Source organism: Lissotriton helveticus, chromosome 1_1 (assembly GCF_964261635.1).
Source record: "Lissotriton helveticus chromosome 1_1, aLisHel1.1, whole genome shotgun sequence".
NCBI lineage: Eukaryota > Metazoa > Chordata > Amphibia > Caudata > Salamandridae > Lissotriton > Lissotriton helveticus.
Window position 1 is genome coordinate 1,325,330,676 of NC_136057.1, and position 19,127 is coordinate 1,325,349,802.

The window sequence follows — 19,127 nt, forward strand, 5'->3', positions numbered from 1 at the left end:
CTGGGAAATGCATGGAGCTCCTAGTGTGCCCCAGGCAGTGACTAGAAAGCATTCACTGAATGCAGCCCTCCCTGCCCCAATACACTAAAGCCTGTCTGTGGAGGTGCTAGCACCTCCCTGGACAGGAAACCTATTGTCCAGGCCTCCCCTGCTGGAGTTTCGTCCAGCAGCAGGAGGGCAGACAGTGTCTGTGGCAGCATCATCCATTTTGTGATGCTGTGGCTCTGTTTAACTTTGACCGGGTAAACCAGTAACTACATGTCTTCTCCCTCTAGAAGGGTGGAATGCTACCCCCACCGCCAGAACTGGCGAGGGGAGGGGGGGTAGTATTCCAAAGTGTTTGACACCTTACACAACATGTTTCGATAAAGCCAAACCAAAGTTACCATTAACCGCTAGGATTATAATGCACTTAAGAGTATATGGTATGGCTATATCATAGAACAGCTATAAGGAGATGGTTCTGAAAGGTGCAGAGGGGCTCAGCTCATGCTAGGAAACCCTCTCACATAAAACCAAGCACTCTGCCTCCAGGATTGTCAAGGCCTGCCATAGGAGTGACTTAAAGGTGCATATGTGTCTATATGTATATATAGATATGGGTATACTATATCTAAGTAGGGGGGTAATTACACCACCTTACCCAGGCTGGGTGTACAGACCTGTGGTGTCAGTTTGGAAGGTAAACCAGGGGTGGCACAATACATGCTGCAGCCCCTGGTAGGCCTAGGGTGCACCTATGCCCATAAACATCTGCATCAATGTTCTGAAGCATCCAAACAGTTTTCTTCCTCAGCCTTGTTTGCCTGCCTGTGCTTACTAATAAGACATTATGATTGAAATTGCTTCCTCAGTTCACGTTATTATCATGCACAACCCTTGACAGTCGCTAGTGTGTGGCATGCAGATAATTCACCAGTCTATTTCTCTTGACTTTCGCAGGAGTTATAGCTTGTGTACCTCTCATGTATATTGTCAGTCGAGTTTTTATGGAATTGCAGGTTTGGGTTGGTCTTTCAAAGTTTCAAGGTATTGTCAATTCTATTTCAGACCTTTCATAGTTGTTCTTTGTTCTTCAGCCATAGGCAGTTCCTGAGACAATAGGATCACTCCTTGGCATTGTTCTGATTGCTGCCTCAGTTAAATAATCTGATTTTGACAGTATTGTTACCAATGGCATAGCTTGTATGTTAAGAGTGTTTCCCACTTTCTCATTACAACTTAGAGAAAGACAATACAGAGGAATGCCATTTAAATGTTGGAGGTTTCAAATCAAAATATGCTAGATTTCTGGGTGGTAGGGCAAAGTGGCAGATGGTTGGCCGTGCCGCCGGGGGGGGCCTCCATGTGCTTTGCAGGGCGGCCCCCCTCAAGTTTTGTTACGCCACTGGTGCCACCGGAGCATCTTAAAATGTGATTCTCCGGTGGTGCAGGCCTCTTGTAAATGAGGCCCTGAGTTTCAAAAGACAAAGGATGAATGAAGTAAAACTGATATTGTTTTAATGTACATGCAATGCCAATTTTATTTACATTTTCATAATGTGTTTGTAATAGAATCTACATGCTGCAGGCCAAACAGGAATGGTAAATTAAAATGATTTTTTACAATCTCTTTGCTTAATGATTTTTGTCCATAACAAGGCACTCGATGGGTAGAGTCAAAAGCGACTCGTTTCACAAATCCACTTGTTGTACGTGCTGCAAAAGGCATCATTCCAGGTGGCAGTGTGTTCAATCTCGACACAGTCCTCAAGGCCTCTTGCATCGTTAGGTTCTCCAGTTCTCCAGAAGCTGCAATAGAAAGCATTGCGTAACTGTTAACAAACTTGCTTCAAAGCAGTGATAATGGGATTTTCACTCCATCACTTTGAAGGGTAAGACGAAGGTATCACCACCCTACACTTCACCGCTGCTATATTGTTTCTATTTGCTGGTATGATCATATGGCTAAGCTGCATCAGGACACTATTGCCTGACGTACAAAGCCATTTAGCATTTCTTAATGGGCTGAATGGCTATTTCAGCCAGTTAAGAAATGCTAAAAAGCCTTTTCAGAGGTTCAAAGGCCCGCTAGAGGTCGCAATTTGCGATTTCTACCTGGCACAATTCTCAAATTGCGACCGCGATTTAGGAATCGCAAATAGGGTTTCTCTATTTGCAATTCGTATAGCCCATTTACATAGCATTTCCTAAATGCAATTTGGGCATTTAGGAAATACTTTTACCAGCGACTTGAAGCCAATGTTAACCATGTGCAAAATTAAAAAATGCATTTAAGAATGCATTTTTAAATATGACATGAAGTGCACATATGCTTAAGGGCATATATGCACTTACAAAGGCATATATGCCCTTTCATGTGTATGACAAATTTCGGGGTGCCTCCAGGAGGGCCATAAACTTAGAGGCACTCTTGAGTTTGGATTTCCTATTAGGAAATCTCAATTTAAGACATAAAAAAAAAATCTTATTTTACCCATAGGTGGAAATGCAATGGCATTTCCTATTTGTGATTCCCTAATAGCGATTCCTACTTAGTAGGAATCGCTATTAGGAAATCACAACATTTGTACATATCATTTTGCATTTCCTAAATAGCGATTCCTACAGAATCGCTATTTATGAAATTCAAAATACCATTTTCGTACATCTGGCTCTATGGTTCTAGTCTTGGGCTTTGCAATAACAAACTAATGATTTCTGGGAGTTGTAGTCTTGATTCTCATGGAAGAGTCAAATTCAAACCGTAAAATAGGTCACAATGGACAACAATGGAGATGATCTGCAAAGTAGTGCCCAATGTGGGAAACCCACATAGTACCACAGATATACATCAATGAGTTACAATGAGGGCTTGTGCATTTTAGGGTAGTTTGTGTTTTGCTTGAAGAAGGACCTTGGGATTCTCTTAATCTTGGATCTGCACTCAGTCTAACAGGTTAATAATATCCAATGACAATACTTTTACAGTGCTGTTTTCTTTCTTTGTTTTATTTAATAGTTAACATGGTTTTGCACAAACCTTGAAAATAATATGTAATATTAAAAAAGGCATAACTTACAGGACATTATTTGAACACGTTGACGTCCACCACAGAAAATGCTTAACACTATCAATGCTAAAGCAATTCCCGCTTGGTGCTCATCCTTCTTTCTTAAATCCCATTGTTCATGACGATCTCAGCTCGTCATGAGCACACGACAGTGGCTCGTCATGAGCATGGAAGGGGTTAATGTAGTCCCAATACATGAAGACATATCTTATTATTCTATGATTTCTTTTTAATTCATCAGACACTTATTAACTTGGTTCACATTCCTCTTGGCTACAGAGTGCAAAACGCATTGATTAAAATAGCGTGTACTTTTAAAGTAATTACAGTGTATTAGAATGTGCAGTCCTTAATTTGTAAAAGAATGAGTAACGGTGCACAAAGCTTTGCTAAGATGCCGGTGACCAGTGGGGCAGAATACCAAGTCTGCGTAGTTTTGAATTCACCACAGGCCTGTTGTGTTATGTACCTTTAAGAAATGTATTCTAGTAATGTGCTCTCGTGTTGCTACACGAGCCAATTTGTTATGTACAGAATGTTATTGTTCGTAGTGAGCGTTCCTTCTTGTCAGTTGTTCTCACTGGTCGTGCTGCATTACTTCAAGCAGATGACCAGAGAGAAGGACTGAGGAAAGAAGCTCCGTTGGTATCTTGACCATATAATAAATACTTTAATCTTCAACTTCTCTGGAGTTTACTTAACAAATTGGCGACGATTACTTGCCAACGGAGGAACCCACAAGTACTTTACAGGATTTTAACGCATTTCGGAAAAGTCTATTTCGAAGGAAATTGTTTTAAATCCATTGTTCTTTGCCTCGTTCAACTCTGAAACTCTTGAAATTGGTAACGTATTAGCCTTTTTTTATTTTTATTTTCTGAAAACGATTCTCACCAGCTTTTCCAGACTATTCGAGCATAGCGGCATCTTTTGAAGTGCACGCTCGAGACACGGAATCCCTGTACCTTTGGAACGTCTTCTCCAGTGAGTGATTACGTGGTACGTACGGGCACATGAGCTTCCTACTGACGTGTGCTGACATATATGACGTACGCGAGGTCACGCTGGGGTTAAACGACGTGCCTCCATCTTGGATTTGTTGATTGTGAAGGATTTAGTCATCGGAAGTTACCATTTCATAAAATTAATTTTATTTTCGCTTTCTTCAGTTCCTGAAACAAAATCTATAAGGATTTAAAGGTACTATTTTCTCTTTTAATAATTTTAAACAATTTACAAATTTTTTCTTTACAAAGGAGAATAGTGATTTGATTGTGAGATGGCTACTCAACAAAACTTTACCATTCAAAATCCATCTCCTTTCTGGTCTTCTGGTTGTGAGCCTCCTATTAAGTGGTTAGAATGGAAGGCATATTTTTTAAACTTCATAAACAAATGAGTACAGAAAGGAAAAATACTTTTTTCTTTATTCTCTTGGCCCAGCTGGTTTAAAAACCTATGAAAAAATGCAAAAGACTAGAATCAGTGGTGATATGGATGAATTTGTAATTATTTTGAAAGACTTTGATAATCATTTTTCACCGAAAATCTGCATTGGTATAATGAGATACAGGTTTTTTCATAGAATACAAGAGTCTAATGAAACCATCGACGAGTATGTTTCAGCTTTAAGATTAATAGCTGAGGATTGCAAATTTGATCACTTGGAAGATCAATTAATAAGAGATCAAGTTGTTATGCATGCTAGTGGCACTTCCATTCAAGACCGTTTGTGGATCAATGGTGACTCAGAATTAAAAGATATTTTAGCGCTAGTGAGAAAAGCAGAACTTTCAAGCAGAAGTGCTAAAACTCTAAAGAAAGATAACAAGACTGAGGATAAGAGTGATAGTGTTGTTAGTAAAATCAGAGACAAGTCGTCTGAAAAATATAAGAAGTCTCATATAAAGAGTACTAAACGTGATCCTCCTAAAGAAAAGGAAGGTTTAAAATGTTTTCGCTGTGGAAGTAGTTCACACCTTGCTAACAGCAAGAATTGTCCTGCCTTAAAGCATAAATGTTCAAATTGTAATATTATTGGTCATTTTGCAAAAGTTTGTTACAGGAAAAAATCTGTTAAGGTGAAATGTGTAGATGATGAAAATCTTACTAGTTCAAGTGAAGATGATAACTCAGTTAAGAAAATCTCGTTTAATACTGTTTTAGAAGATAAGGATACCGGGAATTCGAGAGAATTTCTTTTGCTAAACATCACTGACAAAGAAAATAACAGGAAAAAACCTCTTTGTCTACTATCCTTAGGTGGTGTTGACGTCCAAATTTATACGGATTCTGGTTCTCCGTATACAATAGTCAATGAGGCTATTTGGAAGAGTATGTTTGTTAAGAAACTGGGTAATGAATTGTTTCCATCAGATATTCGACAGGTGGGGTTTTCAAATGAAAAAATTGATATAGTTGGGTATAGACCTCTTCTCTTTAGATTTAAAGGAAGAGAGGCCTATGGAAAATTGTATATCTCAAGGAAGGGTCCGTCTGTATTGGGATGGATAGATCAAGGTAGTCTTGGGATAATACTTAATCAGAATAGTGAGGATCCAGTGATGCTACTGGATGAAAATTCAGATTTGTGCAAGGAAATTTTGAATGTTTACCCAAATGTCTTTAAAAAAAGTATTGGGAGACTAAATGATTTCAAACATCAAATTGTTTTGAAACCAGATGCATGTCCAAAAGTGCACAAGGTGAGGAATGTTCCTATTGTGTTAAGAAAAGAAGTTGAGCTTGAACTTGAAATACTTGTTCAAGCGGATATCATTGAACCTATCGAGTCATCACAATGGATTTCTACCATTGTGGTGGCTCGACGCAGCAATGGAAAGTTAAGACTTTGCATTGATTTAAGGCACTTGAATAACAATATCGTTGTTGATAAGTTTCCGTTGCCTAAAATTTCAGAAATGTTAAGTTTGATTAAAGATGCAAGTTGGTTTTCAACAATAGACTTATCAGCCGCTTACCATCAGATTCCACTCACTGATGAAAGCAAATCTTTAACTGCATTTATTACCCCCTCGGGTTGTTTTCAATATAAGAGACTACCATTCGGTTTAGCATCTGCTGCCGCTATCTTTCAAAGATTGATGCACCAACTGTTCAGTAAATTTGATAACGTAAAATGCTTCCAAGATGATATTCTTGTTTTTGGAAAAGATAAGGCGGTACATGATAACATCTTGAAAGAAGTTTTAAGTGTTTTGGAAAAAAAAGGTTTGACTGTGTAGCATTCTAAGTGCAAGTTTGGCGTGAGATCAATTACTTACCTGGGACATGTTATTAGTGGTGAAGGGATTTCCACTAAGCCTTCCTTGGTGAATTCAGTGATTAATGCTCCGAATCCTAGTAATAAAGATGAGGTAAGATCTTTTGTAGGTCTGGTTGAATTTTACTCGAAGTTTGTAAAAGATTTCTCGAGTAAAATGTTTAATATCAGACAGTTGTTAAAGAATAAATCTAAGTTTGTATGGTCTGCTGAGTGTAAAGAAGAATTTGACAGCATTAAAAGTGAAATTGCAAAAGCTCCAGCTTTAAGTGCTTTTGACCCAAATTTGGACAATGTTATAACCGTGGATGCAAGTAATAAGGGGTTAGGTGGTGTGCTTTCACAGGTAGATTCAGATGGGAAGGAATATATAATTGCTTATGCCTCCCGTTCTTTGTCCCCTACGGAGGAAAGATTTTCTGTTATAGAAAAAGAATCTTTAGCCTGCATTTGGTCTCTGGAGCATTTTAGAGCTTATGTTTGGGGAAAACATTGCACTCTCAGAACTGACCACAAACCTTTAGTTAGGTTTTGACTACTTCAATGCTTCACCAAGAATAGCCAGAATGTCTTTAAGGTTACAGGATTATATTTATAAGGTGATTTATGTGCCTGGTAAGGAGAACGTAGTAGCTGACTTTCTTTCACGGATGCCAATCAATCTTTTGGATAGTTTGGATCATGAGTGGGAGAATATTCAGGTTGCTTTAGTTCACGATCATGGTTTACCTTGTATTGATAGGAGTGATTGGGAATCGGCTTATAAGAAAGATTCTGTTTTGACTGAATTATCCTCCTGTGTTTCTAAGGGTTGGCCTAATAAACAGGAATTATCAGGTGAGTTGAAGCAATTGTGGGAGATTCGTGATGAACTTTCTATGTTGAATGGCAACATTATACGAAATGGAAAGGTTATTCCTCCTTCACGCTTTAGAAAAGAATTTGTTGAGATGTGTCATGAAGGTCACTGTGGTATAGTGAAGACTAAGCAAAAAATTAAACAATGGTTTTGGTGGCCGGGAATGGATTTGTTTGTAGAAAGGATCATTAGGAATTGTGTGTGGTGTGCTAATTCTGATAAAACTTTAATAACTTTGAAATCTGCTATGGCGGAGCCCATTATTCCTAAAACACCTTGGCACACAGTTGCCATTGACATAATGGGGCCTATAGGTGCACACAACAAGTATGTCTTATGTGTTATTGATCTGTTTTCTAGATGGCCAGTTTTGAAAGTAGTTGAAAAAATCACTTCGGAAGTTGTTATAAATTTTCTGGATTGTGTTTTTGTTGGGGAAGGTTTACCTGCATTATTGATTAGTGGCAATGGCGTACAGTTCACTTCAAATATTGCCAAGGATTATTTTAAGAAGGTTGGTATAAGACATCACACAACGTCTCTATATAATCCAAGTGGTAACGGTATGATTGAAAGATTCAATAGAGTACTAAAAATGCTATTCAAGGTGCTGTGAGTAATGATTGTGACTGGGAGTTACAGTTATTTAAGACCATTTGGACGTATAGAACTTCACCTCATGAAGTTTTAGGTACTTCACCTTTTGAGGTTATGAGAGGAAGATCTGTACGTACAAAGTGCAATCCAGAATGGATTGTTTCTTGTGAAAAACCTTTGATTCCTTTAGAAGAATTAAGAGGCAGAATAAAAGATAAACATTTGAGGAACAAGAAGATATATGATTTGAAGCACAATGTGAAATTTTGCAATATCAATATAGGTTCTTGGGTCAAAGTTAAAAAACCGTGGAAGGTAAAAAAGGTGAGACTCAATTTTCGGAACCATTAAAAGTTGAAAAAATCTATAGGAATGCGGTCCGTCTAAGTGATGGGAAGGTGTGGAATTTAAAACGCATTGCTATTCTCAAGAGTGAAATTAGTTTGTACAAAAATACAGGTGATTCAGGTTTGTCAAGGAAGAATTTTCAACATTTTATCATTGAGGATGACCTCATTAAAAATCAAGATAATGGAACATGTGGTTGCGGAACGAGTGGTGTTGCTTCAACATCTATGACATCAGATGGTTGTGCAGAAGTAACATCCATGCCAGAGGTAACATCCATGGGATCAGACAATATTGGTGTTTCCAGTGAAATGGGAAATATAGATCATTCTATTAGTAGTCAAAATGATGATATCATTGGTGATGCCTTTGTTCCTATTCCTATTCCAGATGGTATAACACCTTCTCTTGATGGTTCTCAAGATAATATTAATGTTGATCGATCTGTGAGAATTAGATCCAAACCTGTATGGTTAAAAGATTTTGTTTGTGATAGTTCATCTAATTAGTGTTTTTATTTATTTGTTGTCATTTGTATTTTATTTTTTGTATTAAGGGGAAGATGTGTTGTGTTATGTACCTTTAAGAAATGTATTTGTGTTGCTACACGAGCCAATTTGTTATGTACAGAATATTATTGTTCATAGTGAGCATTCCTTCTTATCAGTTGTTCTCACTGGTCGTGCTGCATTACTTCAAGCAGATGACCAGAGAGAAGGACTGAGGAAAGAAGCTCCGTTGGTATCTTGACCATATAATAAATACTTTAATCTTCATCTTCTCTGGAGTTTACTTAACAAGGCCTCTTTAATCCACTGCCAGACACTGCCTTTGTTGTGACAGTAAAAACCTCTTTCTCTCCCTCCTTTTTTCTCAGAGACTATCTAATAAGGAAAAATAAGTGCTGATCCCCAAAAATGAGTGCCAGTGTAATTAGTATTCATTAGTGCCTACAACAAAAATCCAAGCTAGGGCTTCGTTTAGAGTTTTGTGCAGCAGGAACTTGCATTAAAGTAGGACAACGTGGTTCTGAGGCGGAGAAACATCGACAACCTGTTTATCATCTGGAAGAGATTGATGGCTGCTGTCGCAGAATTTGTGTCCAAATTGAACAACAACTCTCTTAACCTCGTATTCAGTCAGTCAGTCATATATCTTTTATTCGGTTTCCATAATTTTTTAGGAACCATAAAAAGTACATTACAATAAACAATGTATAAAAGTGGGACGGCAGAACAAATTATACCAAAAACAGGATTTACGTAGGAAAGCTACATTTTAGAGTTAAAAACAAAGAAAGTTATTAAACAGGGTATTGATAAAGTGCAAGTGCATTAAAAGACAAATTAATCATATTTACACCGATATTTTATACAAGTTTTGAGGAAACCAGCTACACATTTAGCAATAAATTCAGAGTCTAAATATTGCAAAGCAAGAAAAGCGGGACGACAAGATCTCAAACCCATAGATGACAATAAGGGGATAATCCAGTGCTTTCGAGGTAAATCATAAAATCTGCAAAAAAGCGTAACATGGATTGTGGATTGTTCCAAGGTATCATCACATGGGCACTTAATAATAGATTTTGACCAATCTTGCTTTTTCGGAAAGGAAACAATACAAAAGAATATATTAAAACTAAACCGAGTCAGGAGATATTTTTCATGTGCATTCAGATGGTATTTCAAGTAGGGTTGGATGCCTAAGGCAAATTGAACACTTAGAATCTGGATATTGGAGATTTTAGTAATTTCTTGAGATATACGAAGTTCCCTCAAATGTGATAAACATAGCATTTTTAAATTTTTCCTTGACATGCTTAGCAAGGTTGAGGGCTCAAAGAAATACACAGTCATATTTATATCCTAAAAAAAATTATTTACATAGGCCAGCCAGGGGATTTTTTTCCAATTGGCCAGGCCAGCCAACCTCATATTCACACACAACATGAGCTACACAAGCATTGAAGATCTTGATGTTACCATTGAGGTTATCAACAACAAAGTACAGACCAAACTATTCCGAAAAGCCATGATCGGCAACAGTCTCCTGTACGCCTTTAGCGGCTACCGCAAGAATGTTAAGTGAAGCATCCCCTATGGGGAGTTATTTCATGCTAGAAGACATTGTAGCATGGAAGAGGCCTTTGCCAGAGAAGGTAAGGTTCTAGTGAAAAATTATAAAAATCCCTCAAGCAATACCAGTGAACAAAATCACAAGTTTTTTTTTCTCCATGCGGACGTTGCAAGGCTTGTGGAGGCAGTCAGACAGCTGAATTCATATGCCACCCGGAATGGTAAAACACACCAGATATGGCAATTCCTCACTTGCACTATCAACCATGTAATATGTGCACTGGAGTGCCCATGTTGCCTAAGATATATGGGCAGCACTGTATTTGCGATTAGAAAGAAGGGGTCCCCTGGAGACAATAAGGGCAGGTAAACAGGGGAAAGAAAACCATCAAGTAGAAGCAAAAAATACCTGCCGTAATTAATTAGACCAGGTCCTATAAAAGGATCCTTAATATTTAAGTAAAGGCAAAGGAGCTTCCCAAGGAGGGAGACAAGAATCAAGTATAGAGACTTATTCAAAAACGTTTTATTGTTTTCATCATTAAAAAATTCAATTCATGTAGTGGTATTGATATATACCCAGATTTTAGTAATCAAATAAGCATTCTTAAGACCATAAGAAAACATTTTAAGAAACGCAGCCAAAAACAGTCCCACACACCCTGTTAAGGATTCACACTCATTCCAGCACACATTCAAAATTAAATCATACATCAAATCCCAGGCAAACACATTATTAGATAAGTACAAATGCGCCACAAGATGGTAACAAGACAAGAATGACAAAAATCATTAGAGGAGTAAGTAACAGCAAAGAGGAATTGGGATTGGAGATGGAAAAACAATCCCACTGTTTAACTCAAACAACGGCAATGCGCGTTTTGGTGTGACGCCCCAGTCGGGGCTACACCTTCATCAGGGCAGAGATGTACACAGGGTGCGGGACAACTGTTCCGTTAAGTTTTAGCAAAAGGGTAACTTCTCCAGAGGGGAGAGAAACAACAGATGAGTTCAGGCTCCTTAAAAACGGGCGATAACCTTAACCAAAGTTTGATCGCCAAGAACATCACAGCATATCCCTGTGGTAATGCTATGTTCCAGTCAGGGCCAGAAGTATGATCAATGATGCCATAGAAGATGTCATGAGTGAGGTAATATGTGGGGTAGTGGCGAGGTCACGAGTTATAGTTATCTTGAGATAACTATAACTACAACTGGTGCATTTCTGTGTTTTTTTTGTTTGAAATCTTACATTGTTAGTGAACATTTCCCCTAACGATAACATTACTTTAACCTTTAATTTGTTCAGTCAATTTCTAGGGTTTAATATTTTGTTGCCATACGTAAAGCCATCCCCGCCATGAACAGTTTTCGGCCATGTGTGGCAGTGGTTAGCCACAGGGCCTATCCAGTGCCCAGGCCCTGCTTCCAGTCCTCTGCAGATAGCCAACCCCATGCTGCGAGGTTGACTGCAGGGCCCAGCCGGTGGCCAGGTCCTGTGGCTACTCTCCCTTGTAGGCAGCCAACCCCATGCTGGTCATGGCCTTTCACCGTGTACGGCGAGAGTTTGGCCACAGGGCCTGCCGTCAGCCAACCGCACACTGTGGATGGACTGTGGCCAGACCCTATGGCCAACACATCTGAACACAGCCAACCCCAAGCGCAGGCTGCCAACCCCATGCTGTTCACAACCTTGGGTGTGCCAGCTTAGGGTTGACCCTCGAGCGCCATGGACCCTATTCTCAGTAGGCCAAAGCATAATCACCAACAACCCTTAGATTAAGGGCAGGGGCATGTGCCCCCCTCCTCTAGCCTCAGTATTATCAGGCAACCCCATCCCCTGTGGCTAAATTAAATTAAGTAGGGGTTGCGGGCCCCATTCTCTGAGTCTCATTAGGCCCTGAGAACCCCATCCCAATGGCCAAATTCAATCAAAAAAATGAGGGGCCTGCAACCCCCCTCCTGACCCTTCATGGGCCCCAATAACCCCCATGCCCTAGAGCCCCATCTTAGCCCCATCGGAGAAGTGTGGCTCACTGGTTAGAGGCGGCAGACCCTGAAGCAGAGATCAGGCCCGGGACCAGGGTTCAATCCCCGACGCGGCAGGGTCTAGGATCAATGTCCGCGGACTCGATAATTCTCGCTTCGGCGCCATCTCTAATCATGGGCCCCACGCTGCAACTCTGGGCAATAGCTTGCTTAATCTCCACAACGGCCCCACCAGTGCTGGGATGCCTGGCTCCGCCCTTCACAGGGAGAGCCAGGAAGGGTTCCACAGCCTAAGCGCCGAGATACCCTCATGGGTGATTCAGCACTATATAAATCAATAACTATAACTATAACTATAACTATTTAAAAGGTGAGGGTCCAGGCAGGCCTGCTCAACTAGCCTTCTTGGACCCCGGAGACCCCATCCCCTGGCCTCTCATATTATAAATGGGTGCCACAGTGCTCACGTGGGGCACCCGCCAAACAACATTTTTGTCGGGGACCCATGGGAAAGCCTGCATTGCTCCCACCGGAAAGGAGCAGCTATTTATGTTTTTTCCCTCCGGGTGGAAGCAATATGTGTTATGTTTCCCTGCCGGCTGGAGTGGAAAAGAACAGAAGTCTGCTCCGGCCCACGTTGGTGCAGACAGCGAAACTACTGTGTGCCAGGGGTGAGCTCCTCAGGTATAGTTACAGAGCCAGCCATTGCAGATGGGTTCCTCAGGGTTTTTAAAGGCTCAGGGAGAGGGGCAGTGCCCCTCCCTGTTAATTACTAGGACGGCCCTAGGTGATGGAGGACCCAGGACCCTTTTACAGGGTTACAGGGTTGGGGAGTGGGGTCACAATGCTGCCTCCCCTTTTATTTATGTTTCAGTGCCGAGAGATGGCACAGGACCCCTTCCTTTGTTTGTTTACTCAGCCTCAGGGGAAATGGTCCCTGGGGCATTTTTAGGCTTCCAGTGGGTGGCTCCTCTGGGCCTGATTAGGCTCTGGGACTGAGAGGTCTACAAAGGAGGGGGGCTAGCACTTGTATATTGTGATTATCTAAAATTGCATATTGAAGCTGTGACAGACCTACCAGCAGAGGCACTTTATTTTTCTATAAAAGTACACAACCTTTGGAAGCTCTAGGGACTTCTTATTTATCGTCCACCGGGACCCAGAGCTGCTTTTTCACAAGCTTTGATGACACATATGGAATCTTGCATTGACTCTGATTCCATGATAATTCTCGGTGATTTCAACTATCATCTTGAACTAGCCAATAATACTGATACTGGAAGACTACTAGATAATATGGCAGCTTTCGGTTTTGACCAACTGGTTATGGAACCCACCCATCAGGCGGCATTTTCTATAATAATGTAGATATCAATGTGACCAAAGGTGAGTGCCCTCCCTTGGTCAGATCCCAAAGCCATCCATTTTAAGTTTGATACTTCTTTGCCTGGGTGTCATACGCCGAATGTTGCAGTACAATTAAAAATCAGATGCTGGAATAGGGTCCAAACAAATGATTTAGAATCTGCGCTGGGTCAACCACCGAGTTGGGCAGGTGAGACCAATGACAGGGCAGTAGCAGCCTTTAATCAGTGGCTTCTGTCAGCAGCACATATTGTGGCCCCAGAGAAATTGGTGACGGCCAGGAGGCTCAAGCCCGCGGCACCATGGTACACCCCAGAGCTGAAGGGCTTGAAAGTCAGCTGCAGGAGAGCTGAACGACTCTGGAGGCAAAACTACAATACGGACAGTAAATTGATCTATAATCAGGCCCTTATACAGTATAAGGAGGCAATCATCAGGACAAAAAAGCTGTTTTACACACATAAGATAGAGGAAGCTTGTAATTCTGCCAAAGAATTGTTTAAGACGATTACACTTTTATCTAAACCCCAGCAAGCTGATAAGTTTCAGCCGAACCAAGATATGTGTAACAACCTGGCCACATACTTTCAAAATAAAGTCCACCTTATCTATGATGACCTCTTGAAGAGTCGTATAGACATGGATAATGAATTACAAACTGAGGCAGAACCAGTTCATTCCAGCCTAGTTAGCTTCCCTGCAGCCACAAACGAGGAGATTTCGGACGAACTAGTTTCGATAAAATCAGGTTCCCCCATTGACCCCTGTCCCCCAACAATTATGCATTTAGCGGCTAGCAAAATCGGAGGTCAATTAACACCTCTGATTAATCAGGTGCTAGAGTCTGGGAAGTACCCCACTGCTTGGAGGAAAGCGATAATTAGACCTATTCTGAAGAAACCCACCTTGGACCCTTCAAAACTTAAAAACTATCGCCCAATAGCGGGCCTTCCCATAGCAGCTAAAGTTTTCGAGAAAGCATTGAACAAGACTCTAACAGAGGACTTTGATACTAGCAATCTGCTGGATCCGACCCAACACGGTTTCAGATCTCATCATTCTACAGAAACTGCCCTTACGGTAGCAACCGAGGAGATCAGGAAAACTGTCGACAGAGGGGGCAAAGCGATTCTCATTTTGTTAGATCTGTCGGCAGCTTTCGAACCGCTAATCATTCGGTGTTAGTCCTACGGCTACAGGACATTGGCATTTGGGGTTCAGCCTTGACTCTCCTTGCATCATTCCATGAAGGAAGAGAACAAAGACTGCATTGGGAGGGATTGCAATCAGAAGGCTTTGGTCAGCACTCTAACCGATGCTTTTTAATATCTATGTCACCCCCTTGGCTAGACTTGTCAGGAAGCACGGTTTCGCTAAGGTATCCTATGCAGACAATTCTCAGTTAATCATATTGTTGGCTAAACAACCTGAGGATACTGCTGCTAGGTTCCATGGGTACCTTTTGGAGATTCTGACCTGGATGAACCATGGCTTCCTAAAACTCAATACAGATAAGACGGAAGTCATGGAATTTTGGCATGGACAACCCCCGTGGAACTCCTCATGGTGGCCAACAAGTGCAGGGGAATGCCCTAAGCTGGTGCTCAAAGTCAGAAATCTGGGGGTGATTTTCGATAGTCAGCTTTACCTCCTCCTGCTTCTTCCTTATAAAAAAGCTGAGAAGAATCTTCCCTTTCATTGGCCAGGCTCCGCAAAAGACAGTGGTAGTGGGTCTTTTGCTTTCTAAGTTGGACTACTGTAATGCGCTACTTTTGGGAATTGATAAAGCCCAGAGCAACAAATTACAGTCCTTGCAAAATGCAGCTGCTAGGCTACTGTTAAACATTATACACAACAGAAAAAGGAGTACCCCCTGAAGGCATGACAGAGAAAGTCTCTGTGCCTAAAGCTTAAGGCTTATTCGAGTACTTGTGCCCGACTTTTACGCAGGACAAAGCATGTCCTTTTTTGAAGACCCCTCACTCACCAACCTGGTTGGTGACATGCTTCATCATCGGGGTCCCACCCGAAGGCCGAGTGCCAACAGGGTGTGCTTCGACACCTGATTACAGTGGAGCGGGTATGCGGGTATTTATTTTCTTTTATATGTGCAGTGATAAAAAAGTGATACATGATTTAAAAGGGGGACAATACTACTCACTACAAGACTTTATTCCTGCGTGACTGGACACCCTGTTAAAAGAACTGTGACACCTATGCCTAATTAGGTAGACTCCAGTGTTCAAGACGTGTAGTGTTATAAAATAGCGACGTGTGCTATGTGATTTAAAATATAGGTCTACATGTTTCAACCATCATACGATTGTGGGTTTTCGTCAGGACCAGTGAAAAAAGACCTGGGTGGTGCGCGCACGCTAAGGCGCGCCCTGCCCTAGATCAAATGAAAGACGGAAACACAAACTTGTGTTCCTTTTCAAAAATGTTATCTTCTCCCCAATCTGGAAGAAAAACCTGTGAAGAAAGATTCCAGGACAATGGGTGGTTGGGATCACAATACAAAAGACAAACAATTGTTGTACATATAACATTGAGAAAGAGAGTGCCCCACAGTGTGGGTTGCAGACATACTAAATAAAATATATCAGTACTGACTGCCACATTATGAGCGTACCCGGCCACCGGGGTTGGTGCGTGGCCGTAGTGATGGTGCTGCTCTCAATAGGCTGTGTGCCTGACAAAGAACCAGGGATCTGGCTCGTCGTATTGAGGGTATTACAAAAAGGAGATTTTCATAGGCGGTAAAAATATACACAGTGTGAAAATAGCACTACGGGAAGTGAAAATGTCTCACAATAAACCAGGGAACGCTACATCTAATCATCCCTGATTCAGGATTTCAGAGTTCTATAAATGTAGCCCGAAGACGCCTGGATATTTGTAAAACATTCGGCTTACTCATATAGCAGTGTGGATCCGCTTCATGGAATGCAGCAGCTCGCCTTCTCCTAAACCTGGGCCGACGAGAGTCAGGCACAGCTGCATTAAAGAAACTGCACTGGCTGCCCATCAAGGCCAGAGTTGTGTTTAAATCCATGTGCATTATGCACAAAGCCATGTGGAAGACCGGCCCAGCCATGGTTTGCTCCCTTGCAAACCCTTATCTCCCTACACGAAGCCTGAGATCCAGCTCAGCTTTCCTGGCCACCGTTAACAGAACTAGACGGGCAAGATGGGGTGGACGCTCCTTCTCTTGGAATGCCGCGAAAGCCTGGAACTCCCTGCCTGACACCCTCCGTGGCGAGCCTAATCTATTGAAGTTCCGTAAGGAACTGAAAACGCTTCTCTTCACCTAATCTGGCTCTGTGACTTCTCATGACTCAAACAATATAGCGCTACGAGGCCTCCGGGCAGAATGCGCTTAACAAAACTCTATTAATAATAATAATAATAATCATGGGCGTCCGGGTTCCAAGGGCGATGCTTGCGTTACCTAGGGAGCGAGAGTGAAAGCGGGCACAAGAACGCGATGAGTGACAAAATGTCATCTCGAGCGTACGAACAAATTCCAGGCGGATCGTGTGTGTTGCGACTTACTTGCAGCTTCTGCTCCTCAAACTAGAAACCTACTTGCTTCCATGGACGGTACGCCCCGTGGGAATCCCTGGAGTGCAATGAGGCATCGAAGTTATAATCGAGCACTCGGTTTCCTGGAAAGGGCGTGGTGGAGCGGGTCACATGGGTCGATAGACCAATCGCCGAACCGCTGTTCCCAAATGAGGCTTGGAACACAGTATCTATGGAAACCCTTGATACTCAGAGTCTCCGCAGTGGTGCCCGTGGTGGGTGAGGCCAGACTGCACTAGATGATAAGTAAGCATTGGGTGTTCTAATCACTGCGATATGCATGGTCCAGTGCCCTGTACTGGTAATGCCCATCGGACAAAAACTATACATATATATATATATAAGAGGAGACGGAGGGTCAGCGTTACCGGGGTGATGGGTGTTCTTCACCTTCGATATTAGTTTACCTGGAAAAAGGCATTTAAATATCGTTTGTGGACTGCGATGGGGCATTTATGCCTAAAGGGAGGTGGAGATACATGACAGAGTTCAAAAGGGAAATACAGCAAAAGGTATTCGTTATTTTACACATTCTCGTTTACACATTTAGTGCACAAGTAGACATGCTAAGTCCTCTTGGCGCAGGTGGTGATTTTTTGCTCATGAGCTAGAGTATATTTACATTGGATTAATATACAGTTCACCCCATGACTGAATTCCACAGAATGTTATCATTCAAACCAGTCCTGTGGGTTGACAACCTGTAAACCCATCTTTGCTCCTTCTTGAAAAGGCGCTGAGTCAAGTTATTTCCCAGGCTTATTTGTTCAATAATTGTCTATTGTAGGTCGTCAGGCGTATGTCCAGCAGACAAATAATGTTCTGTCAGTCTGGTCATGGACTTCTTGCACCTGATGGTACTTCTGTGTTCCCCTATACGCATTTTTACTTTCCTATTGGTCATACCAATGTAGTGCAAATTACAGGGGCACGTTATTCTATAGACCACATTCTCGCTGTTGCAATTAGTGTGGCCTCGGATTGTCCAGATCTTCCCTGGTTCCAGGTGTAGGGTTTTGGTGTTCGTCGTGAGTGGGCAGACACTACAATTACCACATCTGTAGTGGCCAGTGACCTTTGGTAATCCCCATGCGTTAAGCACGGTTTCGTCCTCTACAGCTCTTTTTATCGGTCTGGTGTTCACCACTGCATCCTTAATACTCCTTGCTTTTTTAAAAGAAAAAAGGGGCTTCTTCCATTGCATTTTGCCGGAGTTCAAAATTGACCAATGTTTGTTTATTATCCTGGTCACGTCGTTGGAGATTGTGTTATATGTCGTGACACATGTGAGGGGAGTGTCCTCAATAGGTTTATCTATGTTTTCCAAGAGTGCTTCCCGTGGTTGGTTGCGTGCACGTTTTTGGCTTTTTTGCAGGATCTTGTCTGGATATCCTCGGTCCTTCAGTTTTTGGGTGAGGTCACTAGCTTGTTCTTTGTAGTCTTTTAATTTACTACAATTTCTGCGGATTCGTAAGTATTGCCCGTACGGAAGATTCTCCCGTAGGGGCCTGGGATGAAAACTTTCGAATCTAAGCAGATTGTTTTTTGCCGTAGGTTTATAGTGTGTTAATGTTTCAAAATTCCCATTCTCTTTTTTGATTACAAGGTCAAGGAACACCAGTGTGCTGTGGTCCTTGACGTAGGTGAATTTCAGATGGTCGTCGCAGGTATTCATCCAATTGAAGAAAGAAACTAGTAAGTCTTCTGGTCCACTCCAAATTGCCAGCACATCGTCGATGTACCGTTTCCATAGTAGGATGTTGGAGCTATAGGGGTTCCTTTCGCTCAGTATATATTTCTCTTCAAAGTCATGGACGTAAAACCCTGCTACGCTGAGGGTAAATGTACTCCCCATCGAGGTTCCTCCCGTCTAGAGGTATAGTGTTCCCTCAAACTCAAAATAGTCCCATTGTCCTGGAATCTTTCTTCACAGGTTTTTCTTCCAGATTGGGTAGAAGATAACATTTTTG

At 41.7% G+C, this 19,127-nt stretch overlaps 1 protein-coding gene across 1 annotated transcript in view; it reads right to left on the minus strand.

The window, feature by feature from the left end:
- Positions 1–1,503: 1,503 nt before the first annotated feature.
- The window catches only part of LOC144772779 (uncharacterized), a 122,824-nt gene continuing 105,200 nt past the window's right edge, over positions 1,504–19,127 (minus strand). Inside the window, exon 10 of the mRNA XM_078657338.1 lies at positions 1,504–1,791. Within this exon, the coding sequence (XP_078513464.1) occupies positions 1,659–1,791 (133 nt within the window). The 3' untranslated portion in view covers positions 1,504–1,658. The remainder of the gene's footprint in view (positions 1,792–19,127) is intronic.